The sequence below is a fragment of the Macaca mulatta genome, chromosome 2, assembly GCF_049350105.2.
Source record: "Macaca mulatta isolate MMU2019108-1 chromosome 2, T2T-MMU8v2.0, whole genome shotgun sequence".
Lineage (NCBI taxonomy): Eukaryota > Metazoa > Chordata > Mammalia > Primates > Cercopithecidae > Macaca > Macaca mulatta.
Window position 1 is genome coordinate 45146869 of NC_133407.1, and position 26188 is coordinate 45173056.

The following is a 26188-nucleotide window of genomic DNA, read 5'->3' on the forward strand; positions in this document are numbered from 1 at the left end:
TCAAATGAGATTGATTATTTAAGGGACAGTTTATTTTCTTCAACTTTAATTAATCAAACATTAATCAATGAACAAATGAAAGTAACCGTTTCAATTTTATTCAAAATTACCAGATTTTTAGTAGAATCAAGTTTAAGCCAAATTTACCAAGATTTTAGGCTTTTTGTAACTTTAATATACTATTAGCCTAAAACTTTTAAATGTAAAATATCTTATTTTGTACCAAACACTCCCCAGAAAGAAACACATTAAAACACTCTGAGTGTCCTAAGGCATCGTCCTGCTTCCTAGGCGGCCCTTTAAATCGACATGCCTACTTCTATTCTTATTCCTCCTCACTGATCTTTTCACTAACTGTCAAAGTGATCTGTTCAAATGCAGATCTTTCTACGTTCCCCCCTGCTTAAAATTCTTTAGTGGCTCTCCAGTGCCTTCAGGGTCAGGTCCGAACTCTTCTTTATAAGGAGTCACCACAACTGGACCTCTACGTACCTCTCCCACTCCCTTCTTGCTCTCACCGTAACAGTACTTCCCATCATTGACCAATGCCTTTGCACAAGTTGCAATAGGGATATTGTGCCACCCATTTCTCACCCTCTCCTCACCTGACTCTCTGCTAGCGCCTTCAAAATTGAACTATATGTGCTCTCCTCTGGAAAGCCTAGATCACTTGCTTATTAATACTGTCACTGTTCACTGGCTTTATCAAACAAACTTAATAATCACTTGACTTACCTGTCTCCTCCCACCAGGGATCAGAGACTATGGCTTTTAATCTCTTTATTGCCAGCAGTGATTGTCACGTAGCAGATGCTCCACAAATGTTGTTCAATAAATAAAAGAATGGAGTGGTTTCTAATGCCACAGGCAAACCTACTGACAAGGTTTATTCCTTGATCAAACTCCAATCAGGCTCCTCCAAGCTCTTTTCCAAGTAGGCCTCAACTTTTGGACTTCCATAGTCATCTCTGCATTATCTAATTTGAGCAAGAATTCTGCTAAATTGGTGTAGCCACAATCTCCCATCCTCAATTTCTGATCAACCTCGATATCTCATCCTCCAGATGATATCTGATCACCCTGGCCTGCCTTCTTGAAAATATTATTAGGTTGGTTAGCAAGAATGTCCCCTTACCTCAATGTTTCCTCTTAGTAATTTTCCACCCACTGACTCTCACTCTGCTCTTTGGCTATAATTTCTCACTTTTCCTTATTGTATTCAAAGTTGAGCCTAATCTCTCTCCCACCATAAGATCCCACTGAAGTAGTCCCTATACCTATCTTGATAGTCCTCCAGAATAAAGCCCAGCTTACTGTTCTTTTTTTTTTTTCTTTTGAGACAGAGTCTTGCTCTGTCACCCAGGATGGAGTGCAGTGGCACCACCTCGGCTCACTGCAACCTCCTCCTTCCCAGGTTCAAGCAATTCTCCTGTCTCAGCCTCCCAAGTAGTTGGGATTACAGGCATGTGCCACCATGCCTAGCTAATTTTTGTACTATTAGTTGAGACAGGGTTTTGCCATGTTAGCCAAGCTTATCTCGAATTCTTGACCCTCAGGTGATCCACCTGCCTCAGTCTCCCAAAGTGCTGGGATTACAGGTGTGAGCCACTGCACCCGGCTCACCTTATTGTTCTTTAATAAGTGTCACTGAATAATTTTTTTTCTTTAACACTATCTATCCAGAAAGTTTACCCAGAGACTCTCTCTTGCTAGAGACTGACACGGCTGAGAATTAACTGTCCTTGTCTCATATTTCTGACTGAAGGAGTGAGGTAAGGATAGAAGAGGTGCAAACAGACTCACCAATAGAGGAGGTTACAGGGTATTCTGTGAGCAATATGCATATGTATATGGAGTTTAATGGACACCAAGGCTTTCCAGATTCTCTAGAATTTTTTGATGTGAGAGGAGAAATGCTATCTGTAAGAAACAGTTTGCAAGAAAGCTCTCATTCTTATAAATTTTACACATACCAACAGCAAGGCCAGCTAGAGAAGCTGCACCCAGGCATGACATGTCAACGTCCACAGGTCTGTCTATATTCTCATTAATCAGGTCTGAAGTCATCTGCATGACAAAACCGTTCTTACAAACTCCTCCATCTGCCCTGTGGGGAACAAAATATGTAAGATGAATTACTACAACAAAAGCATCATTCTTTTTCAGTGGGCCACATTTTTTTTCTGAAATCCTTGATTTTATTTTATACATTTAACTTTTTATTTCTAAAATTAAATCACTTAGCATTAACCTAATGGCAGAGAACCTTACTGGGTAATCTTTAAACATTTTCCTTATTTCTGCCATCAATTTTCTCACCTGCCCTTGTTTGTCTTAGGACTGGTTCAAAACAGGCCAGGTATAATAAACTAAGGTAACATAAAAATTCACTTAGATATTACAGAAAAGGAAGTCAAGAAGTTTGATGCTTACATGTCCAAAGGATAGTTACACACCCAAAAAAGAGATTTTAAAGATTGATATACTACACATATGTGGCATATATGGGTGCCAAGATGCACCCAAATTTGATATTGTATTCTCCATAAATACATAATTAGCTCTCCTCTCCTCTATGAATTCCTATGACCAAGAATTTTGTTGTAGCTGGGCATGTTGGCTCACACCTGTAATCCCAGCACTGTGGGAGGCTGAGGAGGGCAGATCACCTGAGATCAGGAGTTGAGTACCAGCCTGGCCAACATGGTGAAACCCCATCATTACTAAAAATACAAAAAAATTAGCTGGACATGGTGGCGCATGTCTGTAGTCCTAGCTACTCGGGATGGTGAGGCACGAGAATCACTTGAACCCGGGCAGGAGAGGTTGCGGTGAACTGAGATCATGCCACTGCACTCCAGCCTGAGTGACACAGTAAGACTCCGTCTCAACAAAAATATAAATAAAAGAATTTTGTTGTGAAGGAGCTAGGCAGAAGTTATTTTTGAAATCCTCAATAATCATAAAGATGAATTATTCAGGATCTCAAAAAGAAATGAGTGGTAGCTCATAGCAGCTACCACTTTCTTCTAATTTCTAATTAAGTCTATTAGAAATAAACTTTACATACCGGATTTTTGTTACAGGAATATGAATCTCTTTCTTCATCATCTCATATAACTGTTTGTTTCTAGTTAAAAAACAAGATAACTATTTATGAGAAATTCATTTCATAATAATTCACTACTTTATTCTGATCTTGAAAAATACAAACTATAATTTTATTTATTTGATATTTATAAAATGTACAAAACAAAATATTAAAGAAATAAATTGTGCTAAATGAAAACTGTAGAACAGATACTCAAATAAGCAAGAAGCGCAGGTCCTTGTGGTTTTTTTTGCCTTCATGTAAGAAGGCATAGTTTATATTTTACAACTAAATTTTATCTATTACCATTCTAGAAAGAAAAATTTAAAACAAGCATCTATTTAATAGATAGCTATTAAGATGGCAAACCATAAGTAAAATCTAATAGAATTAATCAAATATAAAAACAATTACTTTGTAATCACAGAAAATTTCATTTTAAATGTTACAATCCCATATTCATGACAGCATCATTCTTAATTTTAATAATTTACACCTGTCCCATCACAAAAAGATTACAGGGAAATATGCATGAAGAATAATTCTGATGACTCAATTTTGGGGCACAACAGAAGCATTATTACTTGGAATCCTCTTTCATGAATAAGGACACTAAACCTTTGAAAATCCAAATTTTGAATCTTGTATGCTTAAGAAATTGAATTTAAAAAAAAAAAATCCTTCAGTTTTCAGGTATCAAGTCTGAGTGGTATTGGTACATTAAATATAAGAAAAAATAAGAAAGATACCATGGAAATTAGCAAGAAGAACATATTACATAATATATAGTATCAAATAAGCCAAAAATACAAATTAAAGAATTTAATTAAAATTAAGAAATTTTCCATTTTGTAGCAAATTAATGAAAGACATGGCAATATTATATGGGGAAGGGGAAGTTCAGGGCAGGTTTTCATACCTGAAAGCTATTGACTCCAATATTGCTCGTACAAGATGGTATTTACTGGTGGAAGGCTTCAAACCCATAAAAGAGGCACATGCCCAGGGGTCATTTAATGGAGCCTACAGTAAGAGATAATAAGAATATATTATTATTATTCTAAATTACATCTACAGACTTGAGGAAATACTATACAATAAAAACACAGCCACATTAGAAGAAAATAATGCTATGGTTAAATAATTCAAAAGTAAAAGATAGTCCAAAGATTATGGTAAATATAACTTTTTAATAGCATTTAAATGATATTGAGTCACAGTTACTGTACTTAGCTTCTGTTTGCATTTATGTCAAAAAGAGGAACTGAAACATATAGTTACAAATTATTAAATGCTTAGCTTTATAAATGTGGAAAATGAAGAGCAATCACAGAAATCCCTTCTCCAGCTGTAAAGTTTTTACACTAAAATTGTTTACTATGTAGAATAGCTTTCTACTTTGTACTATGTAGAACAGCTTTCTACAAAAATGCACTTTTTAGTGTCATAACTTACATCAAATATGTTGTCAGACATTAAAACTATACTCTGGCCACGTTCAGTGGCTCACACCTGTAATCCTAGCACTCTGGGAGGCCAAGGAGGCAGGACTGCTTCAGCCCAGGAATTCAACACCATCCTGGGCAACAAAGCAAAATACCACCTCTACAAAAAACTTAAAATATTAGCTTGGTGTGATACATGCCTGTAGTTACAGCTACTTGGGAGGCTGAGGTGAGAGGATTGCTTGTGCCCAGGGGTTTGAGGCTGCAATGAGCCGTGATCACTTTACTGCACTCCAGCCTAGGTGACAGAGTGAGACAGGGTCTTAAAAAAAACACTACTATACTCTTCTCTCTTAGCTTAATAGTCTTACTGCCTAATATCAGAAATAATCCAGCCTAACATGTTCTCAAAAGAGCCAAAATCTTGAGCTAGAAATATGTATTAATCAGATGAGGTTTCTATTCATCTTTGTATCTCCAGAAATGTAAGGCAATTCTGGGACGCAAAGATGAAAAACAGGCCAGGCATGGTGGCTCACACCTGTAATCCTAGCACTTTGGGAGGCCGAAGAGGGTGGATCACTTGAGGTCAGGAGTTCGAAACCAGCCTGGCTAACATGGTGAAACCCCGTCTCTACTAAAAATACAAAAAAATTTGCCAGGTGTGGTGGTGGGCACCTGTAATCCCAGCTACTTGGGAGGCTGAGGCAGGAGAATTGCTTAAACCTGGAAGGCAGAGGTTGCAGTGAGCTGAGATCGTGCCACTGCACTCCAGCCTGGGTGAGAGAGTAAGACTCTGTCTCAAAAAAAAAAAAAGATGAAAAACAAAGATCCCTGCTGGAGCTTGCAGTCTCATAAGGAAACAGATAAGAGTCTCACAAGAGCACTAACACACCAAAATGGTCATTACAAGGACATCTAGTGCTGTCAGGAAATTATGGTTCTCAGAAAAGCACCTTCTAGCTTCAGGGTTTTGACATATCATCGCTTTACCTGAAACACCTTCCACCACCCTTTCTCCTAATTAATTCTTACTCCTTTCAAATCTTGGTTTGGCTTCCTCAGGGAAAACTCTGGACCCCAGAGACTAGATGAGGTCTCTGTTTTTATGGAACCCTGTAACTTCCCATCATACCATGTACCAGAGTTTATAATCACATATTCCACTTGATGGTTTGTTGAAACCCCACCATCCTCAATACACTGTAAGTACCACAGGGTGGAACCTTGTCCGATGTACTCCCAGTGTGTCTCTTGTGCCTAGCACTATATCTGGCTCCCCATAGGGCAGCAATACACATTTGGTGAATAAATGAACAAACAGTATTTTTCTTAATTACTTAAGAAATTCTATATTATATCTTATCTTTGCTATAGCTATGATTTCCCTCCTACTGAGATTTTCTTTTGATAATTTTTCAAATCTATTAACAGCTTCTGGTGATTTTAATTAGTAAAAACATATACAATAAATCTGGTTTATATCAGATGGTATAATATCATAAAACTAAGATTAGTCAGATTTGACCAGTTCAATTAGTCCCTAGCAATATGCTATGTTTTTTTTCTGCGTAAATATGACTTCTTCCAGGATATCACAGAAAATAGTGGTTTAATTGGCCTGAAATCTGTTTGGTGCCCTAGGCAAAACTAGTAGTCTCCTGCCCCAGAACACAGACTGCACCATTCAGACATCCTAGCCACTCACAAAACTAGAGATAGCAATCACAGGACTTGCTGGTTTTATCTCCTTCTAAGGAAACTGCTTGAATCCATAGGCCCTGTTATCTAAAGCTGCCATGTTTCATGCTCTAGTCCCAATGCCATCACCACAACTGTAGAGGGTGAGTACAGCTGACTCAATGTCTGACTGAAACGCAAAAGGACAAGGTGGTCCAAAACAAGGTGGTTTTCCTGGAAACCAAAACCAGGAAACACTTAAGAAAAAGACCCCATCAATGGGGGAACTGAAGCTAAAAGGATGCATAAGGTAGAGGAATGTTGTATGTGATATTTCTAAGTTGTGAAGAAGCAAAAAGTATGAGAAAAATAATGACAATTAAGCAGAAGCTATGGAGGAAGAAAGGATACACAGCAAAGTTGGTAATGAAAAGAGCAAAGCAGAACAGAGAGAAGCAGGAACTCAAACAACACTAAGAACTGCTGTCAGTTGCTGACTGCTTTCCAATCCCAGTCCTCAGGAGTATGTGGACAAACAGCTTCTCTGTCTATCCTATTACTGCCATCATCACAGTAACTCTAACATCCAGGTAAATGACCACTGATTCTTGCCTCTAATACCTACTTCGGTATCCCACTCCCCAAACCACAAGCCCTGCTAGAGGAAAGCCACAATGGCTGCACTAACTGATGCCACCCCCAGTGTATGGCTCCCACCCTTTCTGCCTTTCCCTGAAGTGGCTGTCCTAGACTTTCCCATTTCCCTCAAAGCTCATCCAGTACCCCTTTCTCAGGAGATTCCTTTGAGAAAATGAGACCATTAGGGGATTTCAACATCCTGATCCTGATTATCTAAGGCTGTACCAATATTCTAAAGCTAAAAGCAGTTTCACAGATACGTAAACCTTCTTTCCTTTCATTCCCCATCCCTCATTTTCTCTAGTTGTTGAGATAGGCAGATTATAGGTGATCTTCCCTCCTATTTTCCAAACAGTTTAGTATTAATACATTATTGCTGTTTGATCTAACTTTCAATTTCCAGTTAAAGTTTCTTTTTTTTTTTTTTTTTTTTTTTTTTGAGACGGAGTCTCGCTCTGTCGCCCAGACTGGAGTGCAGTGGCGCGATCTCGGCTCACTGCAAGCTCCGCCTCCCGGGTTCACGCCATTCTCCTGCCTCAGCCTCCGGAGTAGCTGGGACTACAGGCGCCCGCCACCACGCCCGGCTAATTTCTTTTTGTATTTTTAGTAGAGACAGGGTTTCACCGTGTTAGCCAGGATGGTCTCGATCTCCTGACCTCGTGATCCGCCCGCCTCGGCCTCCCAAAGTGCTGGGATTACAGGCTTGAGCCACCGCGCCCGGCTAAAGTTTCATTTTACACAGGGAAATATATGACCTACAGTCAATCTACCACCTCTCCCAACTACCCTCTACTGCCAGTATATGGGCAGGTTACAATCATAGGCAGGACAGGGACATTTTGCTATCAAGATGAAATTAAAAATCAAACCTGTGATAGTTTTGTCTAAATCTTTTGGGTTTAATACTTAAAAAAACATATACTTTATATTATTATCATATAATATACATAATTATTATATTACAGGTATGTGAGGTGATAGAGAAGTCAAAGACAGAGACAGACTTGCTAAGACAAGGTGACTACTAAGTCCTGTAGCACATTTTTCAGAGAGAAGAAAAGAACCAGTAGTAACCTAATCAAACCTTACCGTGCTGAGGACAATTATTCATCTAACCTTTTTCCTGAAATCTCAATTAGATAAAAAATTTTCACTTTCTGGACTATGATAGGTGCTATTTAGAGGTTCCCTCACATCATCCTGAAGAGGATGCAATGGAATCAATTTACAAGCTTTCGGTCCTTTAGGATAAAGTACACAAAATAAAAATATTACAGGTATTGAAATCATGCTCATTTTAAAATCTAGTTTTGGAAGTATGTATTATTAAAGATTTAAAACACCCTGACCTAATTTTTTTCTCTACCAGCTTCTATATCATATACCCAAACTCAAATTTTGGACTTTTGTAATTAATTGCCTGAATATGAGATAAGCAAGAAGAAAGAGAAAGTTGTTTTTTTTTTACAGGAAAAAATATTTACAGGAGGATTAAAAAGAGAAGTATGAGCTTTCCCAAAAAAGTAACTTTCATAATAATATACTTGAAAAGTTGTTTTAAAAGTATTTGTAATAATATTCTAAAATTAAAGGCAGTATTAGAGATCTTTCAATTAAATACAAAGGTAAATGTTACAAAATCAAGACTTTTACTAGGTTCATTTTTTGATTAAGAAAAGTAGCCAATACTCCACCACAACAATTAATGAAAAGAGATTTTGATTTTTTTTTTTGAGATGGACTCTCGCTCTGTTGCCCAGGCTGGAGCGCAGTGGAGTGATCTCGGCTCACTGCAACCTCCGCCTCCCAGGTTCAAGCAATTCTCCTGCCTCAGCCTCCTGAGTAGCAGGGACTACAGGCATGTGCCACCATGCACGGCTAATATTTTGCATTTTTAGTAGAGACGGGGTTTCACCGTGTTGGCCAAGATGGTCTTGATCTCCTGACCTTGTGATCCGCCTGCCTCAGCCTCCCAAAGTGCTGGGATTACAGGCGTGAGCCACCGCGCCCAGCCAAGATTTTGATTTTTTAAAAAGTTAGTAAAACTTACAATGTACAAGTGCAAAATATACACGTACATATGTATGTGCATATGTGTGTGATGTATGTACCTCGACATTATTTCTCTTAATTCTCAATAGCTTATTTCCTCTAAGTAAAGAATGAGAATTTGCTGATATATTCCCCCCACTGGGAAATGGCTATTTTTGCTCATGATAAAGTAAAGCTAAGTCTTATATAAAAGTTCTATGATAAACCTGCCAACTCAGGTTCCACACAGTTCTAAGCAGAACTCAGCTGAATTCCATCAGCACAAGCCAAGCCAGCAGGGCCATACTCAGGATGCTCTGTTCCCTCATGGAATTCATGCTTGGTCAGAGCATAACTTCTCAGCCCTAAAATCTACCTTTCATCTTAGTTCTGTTCAGTGCTCAAATTTTAAGGTAAGAGAGTCGTAGATATATAAGTTTGGGTGTGGCAGGAGGAGAAAAATATTTGTAATTGCCATTAACTTTAAAAAATATATACCTGTAATCCATTAAAAGATGGAACAAAACAAACTCCTTCAGAATCCTCCAAACTTTTGGCCATTTTTTCAGTCTCAGCAGCATCTGTGAAAAGGTCTGCAAAAACAAACAAACAACAAAAAACCCTAAAACAAAATGAAGAGGTTGGAGAGGCACAAACAGAATTATATTACATGATAGTATTTACCTGCATCAACATTTATTATGAATATAATGTAAAAGACTGCTCACTTAAAAAGGTCAGCATAAAGACCATTCTGTTCTGGTACTATCTGAATTCTCATACTGCATAGGTTTACAGGCCCATAGAAGGGAAACAGGAGGTAGAAGGCCCTCTTAGACAGGCTCTGTATGCAGCAGGCCTTACTTTTTTTTTTTTTGAGTTGGAGTTTTGCTCTTGTTGCCCAGGCTGGAGTGCAGTGGCACAATCTCGGCTCACCACAACCTCCACCTCCCGGGTTCAAGTGATTCTCCTGCCTCAGCCTCCCGAGTAGCTAGGATTACAAGCATGCGCCACCACACCCAGCTAATTTTGTATTTTTAGTAGAGATGGGGTTTCCCCATGTTGCTGAGGCTGGTCTCAAACACCCGACCTCAGGTGATCCACCCGCCTTGGCCTCCCAAAGTGCTAGGATTACAGGCATGAGCCAGCACACCCGGCCACTTTTTTCTTTAAAGATATTTGGGCTGTTTAAAAAATCAATTCTATGTAGGATTTTTGGCATTAAAAAATTATTCTCTGAAAGATAAGAGCCATCCAAAGTTTCTGATGAAAGTATCATCTACTTGTAATATAATGCCCAAGAGAATTAACTGAAATACTCCATCTAATAAGTTAAATAAGGGGCCAGTAACAGATATATTAAAAGTCAATTTTTTAAAAACAAGCAAACAAAAAAAACAAGACTTAATTAATTTAGTAAACTTTAACTTAAGTATATTATATACAGACCAAAAAAATGCACAAATCCTAAGTGTATATAGCTAGATGAGTTTTCACAGTGTGAATACACCCAAGTAACTCACACCCAGGTCAAGACACAAACTTCTTTTGTTAAACATCATACTCGTGAGATTCACTTACACCGTTACATGTAGTTGTACTCCATTCATTCTCACCTCTATATAGTATTCCATTATGTGACTATAGACAATTTATCAATCTATTCTATTGGTGATATACATCTGGATAGTTCCTAGTGTTTGGCTAATAGAAATAGATCCCAATGAACATTCATGCACATTCTTTTTGGTGGACATATGTAAACATTTCTGTTTATTGACACGAAGGAATGGAATGGCCAGTTCTAAGGTCTTTACATTTAGAACCAGCTTTAACAGATACTGCCAAATAGTTTTTCAAAGTGGCTCTACCAGTTTAAGGCTCCTGCCTGCAGCACGAGAGTTCCAGTCTCCTATCTTCCTGCCAATAATTGGCATTGTCTATGTTTTTCAATTTAGCTATTTTGGTAGTATTACATGGTGGTTTGATTTTGGATTTCCCTGCTGACTAATAAATACCTTTTCACTGGCCATTTGGATATCCTTGTTTGTAAAATGACTTCTGAATGAGTATGTAGTACTGAACAGCATAGATCAGAAGAAAAGACTCAGTCATAATAAATATTGCTGGCTTTAGAGAGGCTTAAGTTGGTTCTATATCATTTTATGATTTGTTATACAACTAAATTAATATACTTAAATTCACTAAAGACATTTAAGGAGCACCTATATTAAAACTCAAGTTAATGAGGATCACTCAATAATAACTAAAAATTTTACTCAAAATGACAGTTATCAAATCCGTAAGTTTCATCCATTTGTTCAAAATGTCCAGATAATGCATCAAAATATCTCTAGCACTTCAAAAACTAATGTTAAAAACACTGGTTTTAAGCTGAGTATGGTGGCGTACCTGTAATCCCAGCTACTCAGGCGGCAAAGGCAGGAGGATCACTTGAGCCCAGGAGTTTGAATCTAGCCTGGGCAACACAGTGAGACTCCTATCTCTTTAAAAAAATTGGTTTTAAAATCTATACTTTTTTAACGAATCATGTCCGAATGTTCAATTTTTACAAGACAAGATGTAGGAAAACATACTAGACAGTTGGTTTGAGGAAAGTTTTTGGTAACTGATAAAGAAACAGAAAACAAAGAGAGATTATCTTATTCACATTCTTCACTGTTTGTTTCATCCCTTGCTTGAAGAATTTCTCTAAATAATCTTCCACTTAAACTGTTGTCAAATAAGCTAATTGATAAAAAGTCTTTCAGAGTAAGCGTACTCCATTCTCTCTCTCCCACTGAATGCAACTAAGAATCTTGGAGGAATAAATGGAAAAGCCATCTGGGGACTCCCTGTTTTTATATTTTCTCTGATATTCCTGGCCTAGACTCAGAAATAGCCTGAAACTCAAGGACTCAGATCTGTACACTGAGTGCAAATATGAAGAGCTTCAATAGAAGCTCCTTTCTGGTCTGAGCAGTAGGAGACAAGGGTCTCTACAGGACAGAGTGGAGGGATTCTCATTTTTTGTTTTCTTTAGATTTTTTTCATTCTCTCAGGCAATCCTATGGTAGCAGCCATGGCAGCCCAGTAGCACAGGCACATAAAACTGCAAGCTAAGAGTATGGGGGGAATCCCTGTTGCTTGCTGCTTCCCGCGCCACCGCTCCCCTTGGTCTTGCCTGCCCCTGGCAATCCTGTGGCTGCAGTGACAGCAGACAGAGCAGCAGAGGCAACCAAAACTCGAAGACGAGAGGTTAACAAAATCCCTTTTGCTTTCCCTCTTTTTTTTCTTTCTTTTTTTCTTTTTTTTTTTTTTTGAGACAGAGTTTCGCTCTTGTTGCCCAGGCTGGGGTGCAATGGTGTGATCCCAGCTCACCACCACCTCTGCCTCCTGGGTTCAAGTGATTCTCCTGCCTCAGCCTCCCAAGTAGCTGGGATTACAGGCATGCACTACCATGCCCAGCTAATTTTGTATTTTTAGTAAAGACAGGGTTTCTCCACGTTGCTCAGGCTAGTCTCCAACTCCCAACCTCAGGTGATCCGCCCATCTCAGCCTCCCAAAGTGCTGGGAGTACAGGCGTGAGCCCCCGCGCCCAGCCGTCTTTCTCTTACTTTGTTTCCTTTCTTTCCCTTCTTTCCTTCTCTCTCTCTCTGACCCCCTTTTTCTCCTTCTCTCATCCCTCTTGCCATGAGGCTAGGGAGGTAGTAGTAGTAGCAGGTGTTCAGTAGAGAAACTAAAGCACCAGCTTTCTAGCTAGAACACCAATATGGGGATCCCCTGAGAGTCAAAAGGTACCAGGGAGATTACTGAGAGAAAGGAGCTAAGGAAAAATTACCTTATAAAGGTTTTTAATGAACTCCTCATCTCACTCTTGAGCTGCACATGTAAAGATCTGACCCTAAACAACAAGCCTAAGGCTTTGAGAACTAATCTCCAGGCAAACCACCACCCAGACTGACCACTGGGTGGCACAAATGAGGGGCAGATCCAAATAGCACTGCAAAAGCACTGAAAACTGAACTGACACTGGAACCACAGCCCAAAATGTGCATTTCTTTAATTATCGTATGTGAACAGCACTTCATGATAGTCATTTGATCATAAAATACCTGTACTTCTGTCCTTTGCCCGTTTTTGTCATGTTATTAATTTTTCTGACATATGCTACAAATTGTTATTACCAATTTGTCTTTTAATTTTGTGTATGGCATATCTCTCTTTACCCACTAAAATTTTATATAGTTAAATCTATTATTCTTTTTCTTTATGGTTCCTGTCTTTAAGACGTAACCTTTTACCATTTTGATATCATAAAAATACTTTATATTTGCTTTTAATAGACATCATTTTATTTTAGTGTTTCATTTGAACAATCCATTTGCTCCCTACTAATCTGCAATCCTGTGGCATTCTTGAATTCTTTAGGTCTGGCCTGTGAAATCCATTTAAAAGACAACTTACCTAACTGTTGAGCCCATTTTATGGCAGTACCAGTGTCTCCTGCATTGCTTTCAGCTAAGCATACGACTTCTTGTCCAATCTTCCACCCAATTAATGGATAAAAGCCTTGCAAAGCAAACAATGAATGTAAGTCAAAGATATGCATAATTCATTATAGAGACTTCTACAATGTAATGATTTGGTTATCTCAAAAAACTGCAAAGTGCCTCTGAAGTTAGACTGTGTACGTTCAAACTCCAGCCCTCTTACATTTACTAGCTGTAGTCTTGCAAGTTTCTAATCTTTTAGCTGCAGTTTCCTTAACTATAGAATGGCCTACCTCAGAGAGCTATGAAATGAATAAACTGAATTAACACATAAAAAGAACTTAGCACAGTGCCTGGCATATAATATGAACAATAAATACTAGTATGTATTAGCTATAGGCATGTTTATGTCTCTAGAAACATGGCAATAAATATTTTAATTGAGAAATAAAAGGGTACTATGAGATTGGTTTGCTAGAGAACTATGCTATTGTATTTATCTGTGGTTTTCAAACAAGGCTCCTAAATAGAAACAATCTAATAGAATTATCAACATTTTCTAACTTCCATCTTTATTTATTGATATTTAATAAATAGGATAAATTGTAACTACTTACCTCCAATAGTCTGTTGAAGGCTATTTCCAGTGTTAACATCCAAAAATGTCCCAGTTCCCATGGTTAATTTCACATCACCTGTCTGGAAGCAGCACTCTCCAAACATGGCTGATTGCTGGTCAGCAACCTACCAAAAATGTTCAAATGTAAATCCATTGCCCTTAACAGTGGCCAATTTTATTATAGCCCATTGTCTCACTTATTGCACTCTCATGATTAAACATCTTCTTTTCTTTTTCCTTTTCCTTAAAATAAAAAAAAAAAAAATCCCAAAGAGAATAGGGGGCAACAACCATAGAATGGGAGTCTCCCTAGGACTAATACTCTGCAGATAACTAACATGCCTCAGGAAATGTTTTTATTTTGTTTTTGTTGTTTTGTTTTTTAGAGACAGGGTCTTGCTCTGTCACCCAGGCTAGAGTGCAGTGAGATCATAGCTCACTGCAGCCTCAAACTTCTGGACTCATGTGATTCTCCTACCTCAGCCTCCCAAGTAGCTAGAACTACAAGGCAGCTAGGACTACAGGTGCACACCACCACACCCAGCTAATTCTTTTTCATTGAGAGGGAGTCTTGCTCTGTTGCCAGTCTGGTGTGCAGTGGCACGATCTCGGCTCACTACAACCTCCAGCTCCTGGGTTCAAGCAATTCTCCTGCCTCAGCCTCCCAAGTAACTGGGACTACAGATGCACGCCACCACGCCAAGCTAATTTTTGTATTTTTCGTAGAGAGACGGTTTCACCATGTTGGCCAGATGGTCTCGATCTCTTGATCTCGTGATCTGCCTGCCCCAGCCTCCCAAAGTGCTGGGATTGCAGGCGTGAGCCACCGTGCCTAGCCAATTCTTTTAAATTTTTTTTGTAGAGATGGGGTTTCACTATATTACCCAGGCTAGTCTCAAACTCCTGGCCTAAAGTGATCCTCTCAGATTGGTCTCCCAGAATGTTGGGATTACAATCGTGAGCCACCGTGCCCAGCCTGCCTTAGGAATTTTTAATGGGTAACCTACTTCAAGACTTTTAAGTACCTATGAATAATCTTAGAAATGAAGGTAAGAATAAAAATGATACCCCAAAAAAAAAACTAAGATTTTTTCATTTTCCACTTACATTTGTTTCATTCATTAGTCAAAATAACTAACCCTCACAAATCTATTTTATTAAACAATATAAAACATAGGTAAATGTTTTGATATAAATAGATGTAAGTAAAAACCATCTATTTCCCAACCTGCATTTTTGTTAAAATAAAAATTGTAACATTTTGTTAATATAGTCAAATGTAGATACACAAACAGCAACATTTTAAGGATCAAAACTCATCTAAAGGCTGGGCCTGGTGCCTCATGCCTATAATTCCAACACTTTGGGAGACCTGAGGTCAGAAGTTCGAGACCAGCCTGGCCAACATGGTGAAACCCCATCTCTAGGAAAAATACAAAAATTAGTTGAGCATGGTGGTGCACACCTATAGTCCTAGCTACTCAGGAGGCTGAGGCAGAAGAGTTGCTTGAACCCGAGAGGCGGAGGTCGCAGTGAGCCATTGGTGAGATCATGCCACTGCACTCCAGTCTGGGAGACAAGAGTAAAACTCCATCTCAACAACAACAACAACAACAACAACAACAACAACAACAACAGTTCATTTAAAGAACCCTCTGTCACTAATTGGTAATTCTTCCAGCCATACCTTAATCTAACCCTGGACCTATGCCTAGATTGAATAAGACCGATCCTCTCTAAATGATAACGAATTTGTAACTTGGAAATTAAATTCACTTTCCCTCAGTTGCTCCCCCAGCTACTATGGAGACTGCCCATCTTGCAACAGGTGGTCTATACCTCCTGCTTAAGCTGCCACAAGAAATCAAAGGCAATGTGAAAGGACTCTTAAAAATCAAAAACAGGTTTGGCACAGTGGCTCATACCTGTAGTCCGAGCACTTGGGGAGGCAAAGGCGACGGAAGGCCCCAGTCTAGGAGTTCGAGACCAGCTGGGGGAACACAGCAAAATCATATGTCTACCAAAAATACAAAAAATTAGCCAGGTGTTGTGGCACACACCTGTGGTCCCGGCTACTTGGAGGCTGGGGTGGAAGAATCACCTGAGCCCAGGAAGCCGAGGCTGCAGTGAGCCGTGATTATACCACTGCACTCCAGCCTGAGTGACACAGTGAGACTCTGTCTCAAAAAAAAAAAAAAATCAAAAATGGCAAATATTTCATTCTTCTACAAACTTATTTACTGGTAGATGCTGGCTAAGGACTTTATTAAATGTACATACAATTTTCTCTATTAGTTTAAGTTGCCCTAATTACTGTTTGTGGTTACACTTTATCAAACAGAACATAAATACTCGCTCCATCACTGTGTTTTGTACCAAATGTAAACTAAATACTACTCAGAATTTTAAAAATCTTTTAAAAAATTTAAATTTTCTGATAAACAATATACAGGCAAGTCAGAAAAGGTTATAAAGTACTTCCATGATAGAATACTGGCTCAATGGTCCCCTTCCCAAAAATATAGCAGATACTCTAGTCATATCCAGGCACCTTTAACTTAAAAAGAAAAAAAAATACTTTAATCTTTACTCTGCCAAAGACATTCTGTTTCCCTTAAAGCCAGTCCCAATTATTCATACATATTACTTTAGTTTATACTATACAAAGGGAATCCCTCAAGTTTCCTACTTACCAAGGCAACTATTGGTATAGGCACACCAAATATCTCTTCATCCACTGATCCAAAATTGTGGCTTCAAATAAAATTCATTAAAAAGTTAGTTTATATTAGTTTTAAAACTCAGCGAATTGTTTTTTTGCATAAGCCAAAAAGTTACATAACGAACACACAAGTCCTTCAAACATGTAATAAAATGCTTTTCCCCACAAAACAAAATGAATTCAAGAACCATTGTGCTGGTTACCATGTCTGATGTTTATTATTACCTTGTGTCCCTCACGGGAGGTAGGAGAGAAAGTGGTATCGAAATTAGAGAGGTAATTATCCCACTCCAACACATCTGAGGAGAAAAACATACCATCAGAATATGCATATTTACATATATCAAACCTCTAAACATATATCAAAAAATCATGTTGTACATGATATATTTGTCAATTAAAAATAAACTAATTTAAAAAATTTAAATCTATCTATATTACACAAAAATGTATGATTCAAAAAGAAGAAGAAAAAATTTTACCTTATATGGGTCAAAAAGTCCAGTTGTACTAGCATTTGAAAAATCTGTGGCATATACAGAACCTAAATTTAAATAGGAAAAATACATTTATTATCAGATAGTATAAATCAACACCTATCCATAGTGTATAATATAGACCTTTGTCTACCCTCAAATTCATTCCAAAATGTGTATTTTCTTTCTTTCTTTCTTTCTTTTTTTTTTTGAGATAGAGTTTCACTTGTTGCCCAGGCTGGAATGCAATGGTACGATCTCAGCTCACCACAACCTCTGCCTCCCAGGTTCAAGTGATTCTCCTGCCTTAGCCTCCCGAGTAGCTGGGATTAGAGGCATGTGCCACCACGCCCGGCTAATTTTATATTTTTTAGTAGAGATGGGGTTTCTCCATGTTGGTCAGGCTGGTCTCAAACTCCCAACCTCAAGTGATCCGCCCGCCTTGGTCTCCCAAAGTACTGGGATTACAGGCGTGAGCCACCGCACCCGGCCCAAAATGTGTATTTTCAATGTGAAGTCTCCAAAAGCAATTTCCCACTTAATTTTTATAAACTTTTATAGTTGTGCAAAAGTACTTACATACATGTTGTCACTTTATGATCCCCCAGTTTAAAGATAACAAAGAGGCTCAAAGATGTTAATGTCACCCATAGTTATACCCACTAGCAAAATGGCAGATTTATGACTGAACTTGTCTTATTATTCTTGAAATTAAGACTGTTCCCGGCCGGGCGCGGTGGCCCAAGCCTGTAATCCCAGCACTTTGGGAGGCCGAGAAGGGCGGATCACGAGGTCAGAAGATCGAGACCATCCTGGCTAACAGGGTGAAACCCCGTCTCTACTAAAAAATACAAAAAACTAGCCGGGCGAGGTGGCGGGAGCCTGTAGTCCCAGCTACTCGGGAGGCTAAGGCAGGAGAATGGCGTAAACTCAGGAGGCGGAGCTGGCAGTGAGCTGAGATCGAGCCACCGCACTCTAGCCTGGGCAACAGAGCGAGACTCCGTCTCAAAAAAAAACAAAAAACAAAAAACTGTTCCCCAGTCTTATATTGAAGTTTCATCACAATTTATTTAAAAATTGTCCTCCTCTTATAATAAATCTAGAATAAGTCTAGCTTTACTAGAACATGTTGTTATTAGAATATCAAAGAGCAGTACGTCTGGAGTACAGGAAGGGGGGAAAAAAAAAGTAACTTCTGGCCAGGTGTGGTGGTTTATGCCTGCAATCCCAGCACTTTGGGAGGCTAAGGCAGATGGACTGCTTGAGTCCAGGAGTTCAAGACCAGCCTGGGCAACATGGCAAAACCCTGTCTCTACTAAAAATGCAAAAAATTATCCAGGCATGGTGGCACATACCAATAGTCCCAGCTACTCAGGGGGCTGAAGCGGGAGGATCGCCTGAGCCCCGGAAGCTGAGCTGCAATGAGCCATAATTACACCATTGCACTCCAGCCTGGTTGACAGAGCGAGACCCTAGCTCAAAAAAAAAAAAAAAGCAACTTCTACTTTTTTCAGGCAAATCATTTCTCCTGATCAAATTTCAGTTACTTAAAATAGATCTTCCAGGTCTTACCTTTTGTGAGCTTATACAACAACCAGGTATCAACAGTTCCGAAGCAGCAATTTTCTTCTTCAACTGCCTTTTGCACCTTGAAAACACAACAGCACAAAATCGATTCAAAAAGGCCAAATTACTAAGTGCATGATTAAATGCAGATCAGTGATACAATATAAACCCATTTTTATAAAAATTAATATATACACAGAAAAAATTTCTAGAACATATTCCAAATGGTTCTAAGTGATTATTATATAGGGAATGAGATCTAGCCGGGGGAGAGAGGGAAGATTTTCATTTTCTATATAATATTTCTGAAAGGTTTTAGTTTTATACCAAGCATGTGTTAGTTACTTTTGTGTTTTTGTTTCTTTTTTTTAAAAAAAGCATATACATTTTTAGTTTAAACATACACTAGTTGGCTGGGTGCGGTGGCTCACACCTGTAATCCCAGTACTTTGGGAGGCTGAGGCAGGAGGATCACCTAACGTCAGGAGTTCGAGACCAGCCTGGCCAACATGGTGAAACCCCATCTCTACTAAAAATGCAAAAACTGGCTGGGCACGGTGGCTTACACCTGTAATCCCAGCACTTTGGGAGGCCGAGGTGGGCAGATCACGAGGTCAGGAGATGGAGACCATTCTGGCTAACATGGTGAAACCCCATCTCTACTAAAAAATACAAAAAAAAAAAATTAGCTGGGCATGGTGGCGGGCACCTATAGTCCCAGCTACTTGGGAGGCTGAGGCAGGAGAATGGTGTGAACCTGGGAGGTGGAGCCTGCAGTGAGATGAGATCACATGACTGCACTCCAGCCTGGGCGACAGAGCGAGACTCCGTCTCAAAAAAAAAAAAAAAAAAGCCCAAAGCTGGGATGGTATACTACGGCCCACAGGCCAAATCCAGCCTATTCTCTGTTTTTGTATAGCAAATTAAAAATGGTTTTCATAATTTTTAATGGTTAAAAAGACAAAAGGAGAATATTTTGTGACACATGAAAATTATATGAAACTCAAATTTCAGTGTCCATAAATAAAGTCTTATTGGAACACAGCTATGCTCATTTGTTGCCTATGGCTGCTTTCATGGCAGAGTGGTTGTGACAAAAACCTTATGCCCCTCAAAGCCTAAAATATTACTAACAGGACAATTCTTGGCATAAAGCATGCCAAGGGAAACAGAGGTGTCAACACCTCTTTAAACTATAATAGCTAGCAGAGAAACTGAAATGCCTATTAGGGTGTTATTAACAAACTGAAAAACAATTTCTTGAAAAAAAGTTTATCACCTCTATAACTCTTATGTGTCCTTCAAGACCAGCATTTCCTGGCTTTGTCCAAGCCTGGCCCACTCCCACACTCCTTCTAACTCAGTCTGTAGCATCCTATGGATAGCTTCCATTTAGCCATTATCTCACACCATTACTGCCTCTCTACTAGACCCTTAGCTCTTTAAGGGCAGGGACAAGATTGCATTTATATTCATAATCCCAACACGTAGGAGGGTTCCCAGCAAATGGCAGATGTTCCCAAAAATACTTAAGTAAGTAAATAACTGAAATAAAAAGAAAAGCAAATGAAAACATTTAAAGATAAATTATACTTTAATAGTAGAAAGGATCAGTAAAATGAAAACAAATGACATGAGTTCCAAAAACAAGGTCATTTATAGGTTATTTATAATACAAGTACTTTAATATTCCATTCAAGAGTTATGCCACTTAAATATGGAGTGCTTTAAAGTAATATTATATTTCAAACTCTTGTTAAATTTAGAAATTTTTATTCTAAAATTTGTTCCAGATATAATTTTTTTAATAGCCAAAAGTTAACCTGTATTTCAGTGAGTAGCACAATGCGTGACAGGTGTTCAATTCATCCATCTATTAAAAAAATATTTATGAGCCAGGGTCTCTGATAGGTGCTAGGCCCCTAGGAGGCTAGGGTAACACAGAGTAGACATTGGGGCTTCCTAAGGTAGGAGGACCAAGGTCAACCTCCCTCACATTGGCTAATGACTGCAAATGGCTCTACCCTAAGAGCAGGAGTAAACTAGAAGGACAGGCTCTCATAGGAACTACAAGTCAGATTTGAATCATCTCAATTATTAAGTTGGATTGAGATAATCCTGTTAACTGGAAGAATGGAAGAAACAAACATAAATCGTTATCTAGAGCAAGACAGCATTATGTTAAGGCTCTCAAATTCTACACACAATTTTACAAATATAATGTCAAGATCACATATATACACATATACACAAATAAGTAACCAGACATATGAAGAAACAATAACATGGAAGAAAAACAAAAACAGGAAAAAAAGACAGTCCATGGGAGCTACAGATGTTGGAATTCACAGTCATGGACTTTAAAATAAACATGCTAATTATATGGGAAAAAATATAAATTATAGAACTAAAAAATTAGGAACTTAATGGGTTTTAATAGCACATTAGAAACAATTGAAGAGTGAATAAGAGAATTGGAAGATAGGTTGGAATAGGCTGGGTAGAATGAAGCAAGGAAAGACAAAAGGATAGAAAGTATGTAAGACAGGGTTAGATATACAGGGGATTGAGAAGGTCTAAACTTAAAAATGTACAAGAAGGGACTCCGATTTCCTGTTTGATAGGTAAAGAGCTTGGAAGTCATTACTTATATCCTCACACACACACAAAAAAAGTAAACTGAAAATCAACAACTCTCCTTAGATCCACAGAGAGTTGAGGTCTTAGGGCAATGGCCCATATTTGGGCTTTGAGAAAAAAAGAAGATAAGGAGAATGGAGCAGAAATTACATGTGAAGAGATAACAGCTGAGAATTTTTCAAAATCAACAAAGACCTCAAGCAACAAATTCAAAAAGCCCTACAAACCACAAGTAGCTTGCATAAAACACACTAAACCTAGATAATAAGCGCAGAAAATGTGTTTGATAAATTCAGTACCCACTCATAATAAAAAGTGTCAGCAAGCTTAGGAAAGAAAGAGAACTTCCTTAATTTGATAAAGTACAAAGGATAGCACCCCAAAACCTAATTCATCTAAGTAAAAAAATGTTGAAAGCCTTTGGTCCAAGATCAGAAACAAGAAACAGAATTAATGATCGCTCCTTCTAATCAACATATCCTGGAGGCCCTTGCCAATGAAAAAGAAAAATAGTGTTAAACCAGTAGAAAAAAAATCTAGTCATTTGCAAAAGACATAACTGTACACACAGAAACATCCCTTGCAAAAAAAGCTATTAGATAAGTTACTAGAATAACTAAGTGAATTCAGCAGTATTACTGGATTAAAGATCAATTCATAAAAAGTAACTATATTTCTAAAGACCAGCCAAAAAGAAGTATAAATAAATTTTATATTTTTTGAGACAGAGTCTGGCACTCTCGCCCAGGCTGGAGTGCAGTGGTGCGGTCTCAGCTCACTGCAACCTCCACCTCCTGGGTTCAAATGATTCTTCTGCCTCAGCCTCCCGAGTAGCTGAGACTACAGGTGTGCGCCACCAGGCTCGGCTGATTTTTGTATTTTTAGTAGAGACAGGGTTTCACCATATTGGCCAGACTGGTCTTGAACTCCTGACCTCGTGATCTGCCCACCTCGGCCTCCCAAAGTGCTGGGATTACAGGTATGAGCCACTGCGCCCAGCAAGAAGTATAATAATTTAAAGGACTAGTTAAAATAGCTACAAAAGATATCAATTGCCTAACAATAAGTCTACACATTAAAAAAAAAATTTAAGTGGGGCTAGGTGCGATGGCGCGCACCTATAGCCCAGCACTTTGGGAGGTCAAGGTAGCAGGATCACTTGAGCTCAAGAGTTTGAGGACAGCCTGGGAAACATAGCGACACTCTGTCTCTATTATAAGTGAAAAAATTTGGCTGGGCTCTGTGTCTCACACCTGTAATCCCAGTACTTTGGGAGGCCGAGGCAGGTGGATCACTTGAAGTCAGAAGTTCAAGACCAGCCTGGCCAATATGGTGAAACCCCATCTCTACTAAAAATACAAAAATTAGCCACCTATAATCCCAGCTACTTGGAAGGCTGAGGCAGGAGAATCACTTGAACCCAGGAAGCAGGGTTTGCAGTGAGCCGAGATGATGCCAAGGCATTCAACCTGGGTGACAGAGTGAGTCTCTGTCTCTAAATAAATAAATAAATAAATAAACAAATAGTGAAAACATTAGCCAGGCATAGTGGCACATGCCTGTAGTCCCAGTTACTCAGGAGGCTGGGGCAGGAAGCTCACTTGAGCCCATGAGTTTTGAGGCTGTAATGAGACACGATCATGCCACTGCACCCCAGCCTGGGTGACAGAGCAAGAATCTGTCTCTAAACAAACAAAAATTTTTTTAATGGGAAAAGATCTGAACAGACACCTCACCCAAGATATACCAATGGTAAATAAGCACATGAAAATATGCTCTGTATTACATGTCATTAGGGAATTGTAAACAATGAATATTACTACACACCTATTGAAACAATAAGATACTACTACACACCTATTAAAATGGCTAAAATCCAAAGCACTGACAACAGCAAATGTTGGCAAGGATATGAAGCAAGAGGAACTCTCCAACTGTTGGCAGGAATGCAAAATGACACAGCTACTTTGGAGGATAGAGCTTGATAGTTTCTTACAAAACTAAATGCAGTCATACCATATGATCCAACAATCATACACCTATTTACTCAAACGAGTTCAAGATTTATGTCCAAATAAAAACCTGCACACAAAAGTGTATAGCAGTTTTATTCATAATTGCCAAAAGCTGGAAGCAACCAAGATGTTTTTCAATAGGTAACTGGATAGGCCGGGCACGGTGGCTCATGCTTGTAATTCCAGCAGTTTGGGAGGCCGAAGCAGGTGGATCACTTAAGGTCGGGAGTTCGAGAGCAGCCTGGCCAACACGATGAAACCCCGTCTCTACTAAAAATATAAAAATCAACTGGGCATGGTGGCAGGCACCTGTAATCTCAGCTACTTGGGAGGCTAAAGCAGGAGAATTGCTTGAAACTGGGAGGTGGAAGTTGCAGTGAGCCGAGATCACGCCACTGCACTCTGTCTCAAAAAAAAAAAAGTGATTGGATAAACTGTGCCACATTCAGACAATGCAATATTATTAGGTGATAAAAGAAATGAGCTATCAAGGCACAAAAATACATGGAGAAACCTTAAATGCATATTGTTAAGCGAAAGAAGCCAGTGTGTAAAGTCTATATACTGTATGATTCCAACTATATGATATTCTGGAAAATACAAAGTTGTAGAGACAATAAAAATATCAATGTTACCCAGGGTTCAGAAAGAGATGTGAGTAGGTGAAGGATAGGGGATTTTTCAGGGCAGTGAAACTATGGTGTATAATAGTACTGCAATAGTAGATACATTACATTAATAATAATGTTTCCATATTGGTTCATTAATTGTAACAAATGTACTACCATAATACAAGATGCTAATAAACAGCAGAAACTGTTGGATATGGAAACTATATTTACTGCTGAATGTTTCTGTAAACCTAAAACAACTCTAAAATTAAAGTGTATTAATTTATTAGAAAACAAAGGACTGAGGTACTTCACAAAAGGATATACAAATGGTAAGTATGTGAAAAGTTATCAACTTTGTTAGGAAATAGAGTAACGCAAATTAAAGCCACAATGAAATTGAGAAGTGTGAGTTTTCCCATACTGTTCCTTTTTCAAGATTCTTTTGCTAATCTGGGTTTCTCAAATTTCTAGGTGAATTTTAGGATCAGCTTGTCTGCTACAAAAAAAAAAAAAAAGAGGAATTTTGGTAGAAATTGTGTTGTACCTGTAGATAAATTTGAAGAATACTATAATCTTAACAGTATTAAATATTCCAATCCATGTATATGTCTTTCCATTTATTTAGGCCTTCATTAACTGTATTCAACAATGTTTTGTACTTTTCAAAGTAAATATTTTGTAGTTAAGCTTATTCATACGTATTTTATTCTTTTTGATGTTTTTGTAAATGAAATTGTTTTCTTTCTTTCTTTTTTTGGCAGGCGGAGACAGCATCTTGCTCTGTTGCCCAGGCTGGAGTGCAATGGTGTGATTTCGGCTCACTGCAACCTCTGCCTCCCCAGTTCAAGCGATTCTCCTGCCTCAGCCTCCTGCATAGCTGGGATTACAGGAGTCCATCGCCATGCCTGACTAATTTTTGTATTTTTAGTAGAGACGGGGTTTCACCATGTTGGCCAGGCTGGTCTCAAAATCCTGATCTCAGGTGATCCACCTGCCTCAGCCTCCCAAAGTGCTGGGATTACAGGCGTGAGCCACTGCGTCCAGCCAAAATTGTTTTCTTAATTTCATGTTCTAGTTGTTCATTGCTAGTATATAGAAACACGATTAATTTTTAGCTGTATGCAGCGGGTCACACCTGTATTCCCAGCAGTTTGGAAGGCTGGGGTGGAAAGATTACTGGAGCTCAGGAGTTCAAGAGCAGCTAGGACAAAATAGTGAGACTTTGTTTCTACAAAAATTTTAAAAATTAACTGGGGCCAGGCACAGTGACTCACACCTGTAATCCCAACACTTTGGGAGGTCGAGGTGGGCGGATCACTTAACGTCAGGAGTTCGAGACCAGCCTGGCCAACATGGTGAAACTCCGTCTCTACTAAAAATACAAAAGCTATCTGGGCATTGTGGTGCACGCCTGTAGTCCCAGCTACTTGGGAGGCTGAGGCAGGAGAATCGCTTGAGCCTGGGAGGCAGAGGTTGCAGTAAGCCAAGATCATGCCACCGCACTCCCGACTGGATGACAGAGTAAGACTCCGTCTCAGAAAAAAAAAAAAACTTAACTGGGCATAGTGGTGTGCGCCTGTAGTCCCAGCTACTCAGGAGGCTGAAGTAAGAGGATCTCTTCAGCCTGGAGGTTGAGGCTATAGTGACTGCTATTGTGCCACTGTACTCAAGCCTGGGTGACAGACTGTCTCAAAAAAGAATTTTTTTTTTTTTTTGTATATTGATCTTATACCCTCTGACCTTACTACACTCATTTATAATATTAGTGCTAATTTTTTTTAGGAAATTCCTTAGGATTTTCAATATACAAGATCATGTCATCTGCATCATAGAGATAGTTTTACTCCTTCCTTTCCAATCTAGTTGCCTTTTATTACATTGTCTTGTTCAACTGCCCCGGCTTAGAACCTCTCATACAATGTTAATTAGAAGTGGTGAGAGTGGACATCTTTGTCTTATTCCCGAACTTAGGAGAAAAACATTCAGTCTTTGACTATTAACTATGGTGTTGGCTGTGAGTTTTTCACAGATCACGTTGAAGCACTTTCCTTCTATTCCTAGTGTGTTGAGCATTTTATCAGGCACTAGATATTGTCAAACACTTTTTTCTACATCTACTGACATGATCTTTTTTTTGTCCTTTATCCTATTAATATG

General features: G+C 38.8%; 1 protein-coding gene across 2 annotated transcripts in view; it reads right to left on the reverse strand.

Annotated features, from left to right (window-relative positions):
- GK5 (glycerol kinase 5) overlaps positions 1-26188 on the reverse strand; it is a 66563-nt gene that overhangs the window by 4731 nt on the left and 35644 nt on the right. For both annotated transcript variants that reach the window (XM_015131926.3, NM_001261112.1), the window contains 10 exon segments: positions 18769-18844; positions 17203-17264; positions 16946-17019; positions 16692-16752; positions 13997-14123; positions 13354-13458; positions 9385-9479; positions 4011-4114; positions 3071-3130; positions 1974-2107 (listed from right to left, as the gene is read on the reverse strand). In XM_015131926.3, coding sequence (XP_014987412.1) covers positions 1974-2107; positions 3071-3130; positions 4011-4114; positions 9385-9479; positions 13354-13458; positions 13997-14123; positions 16692-16752; positions 16946-17019; positions 17203-17264; positions 18769-18844 — 898 coding nt within the window.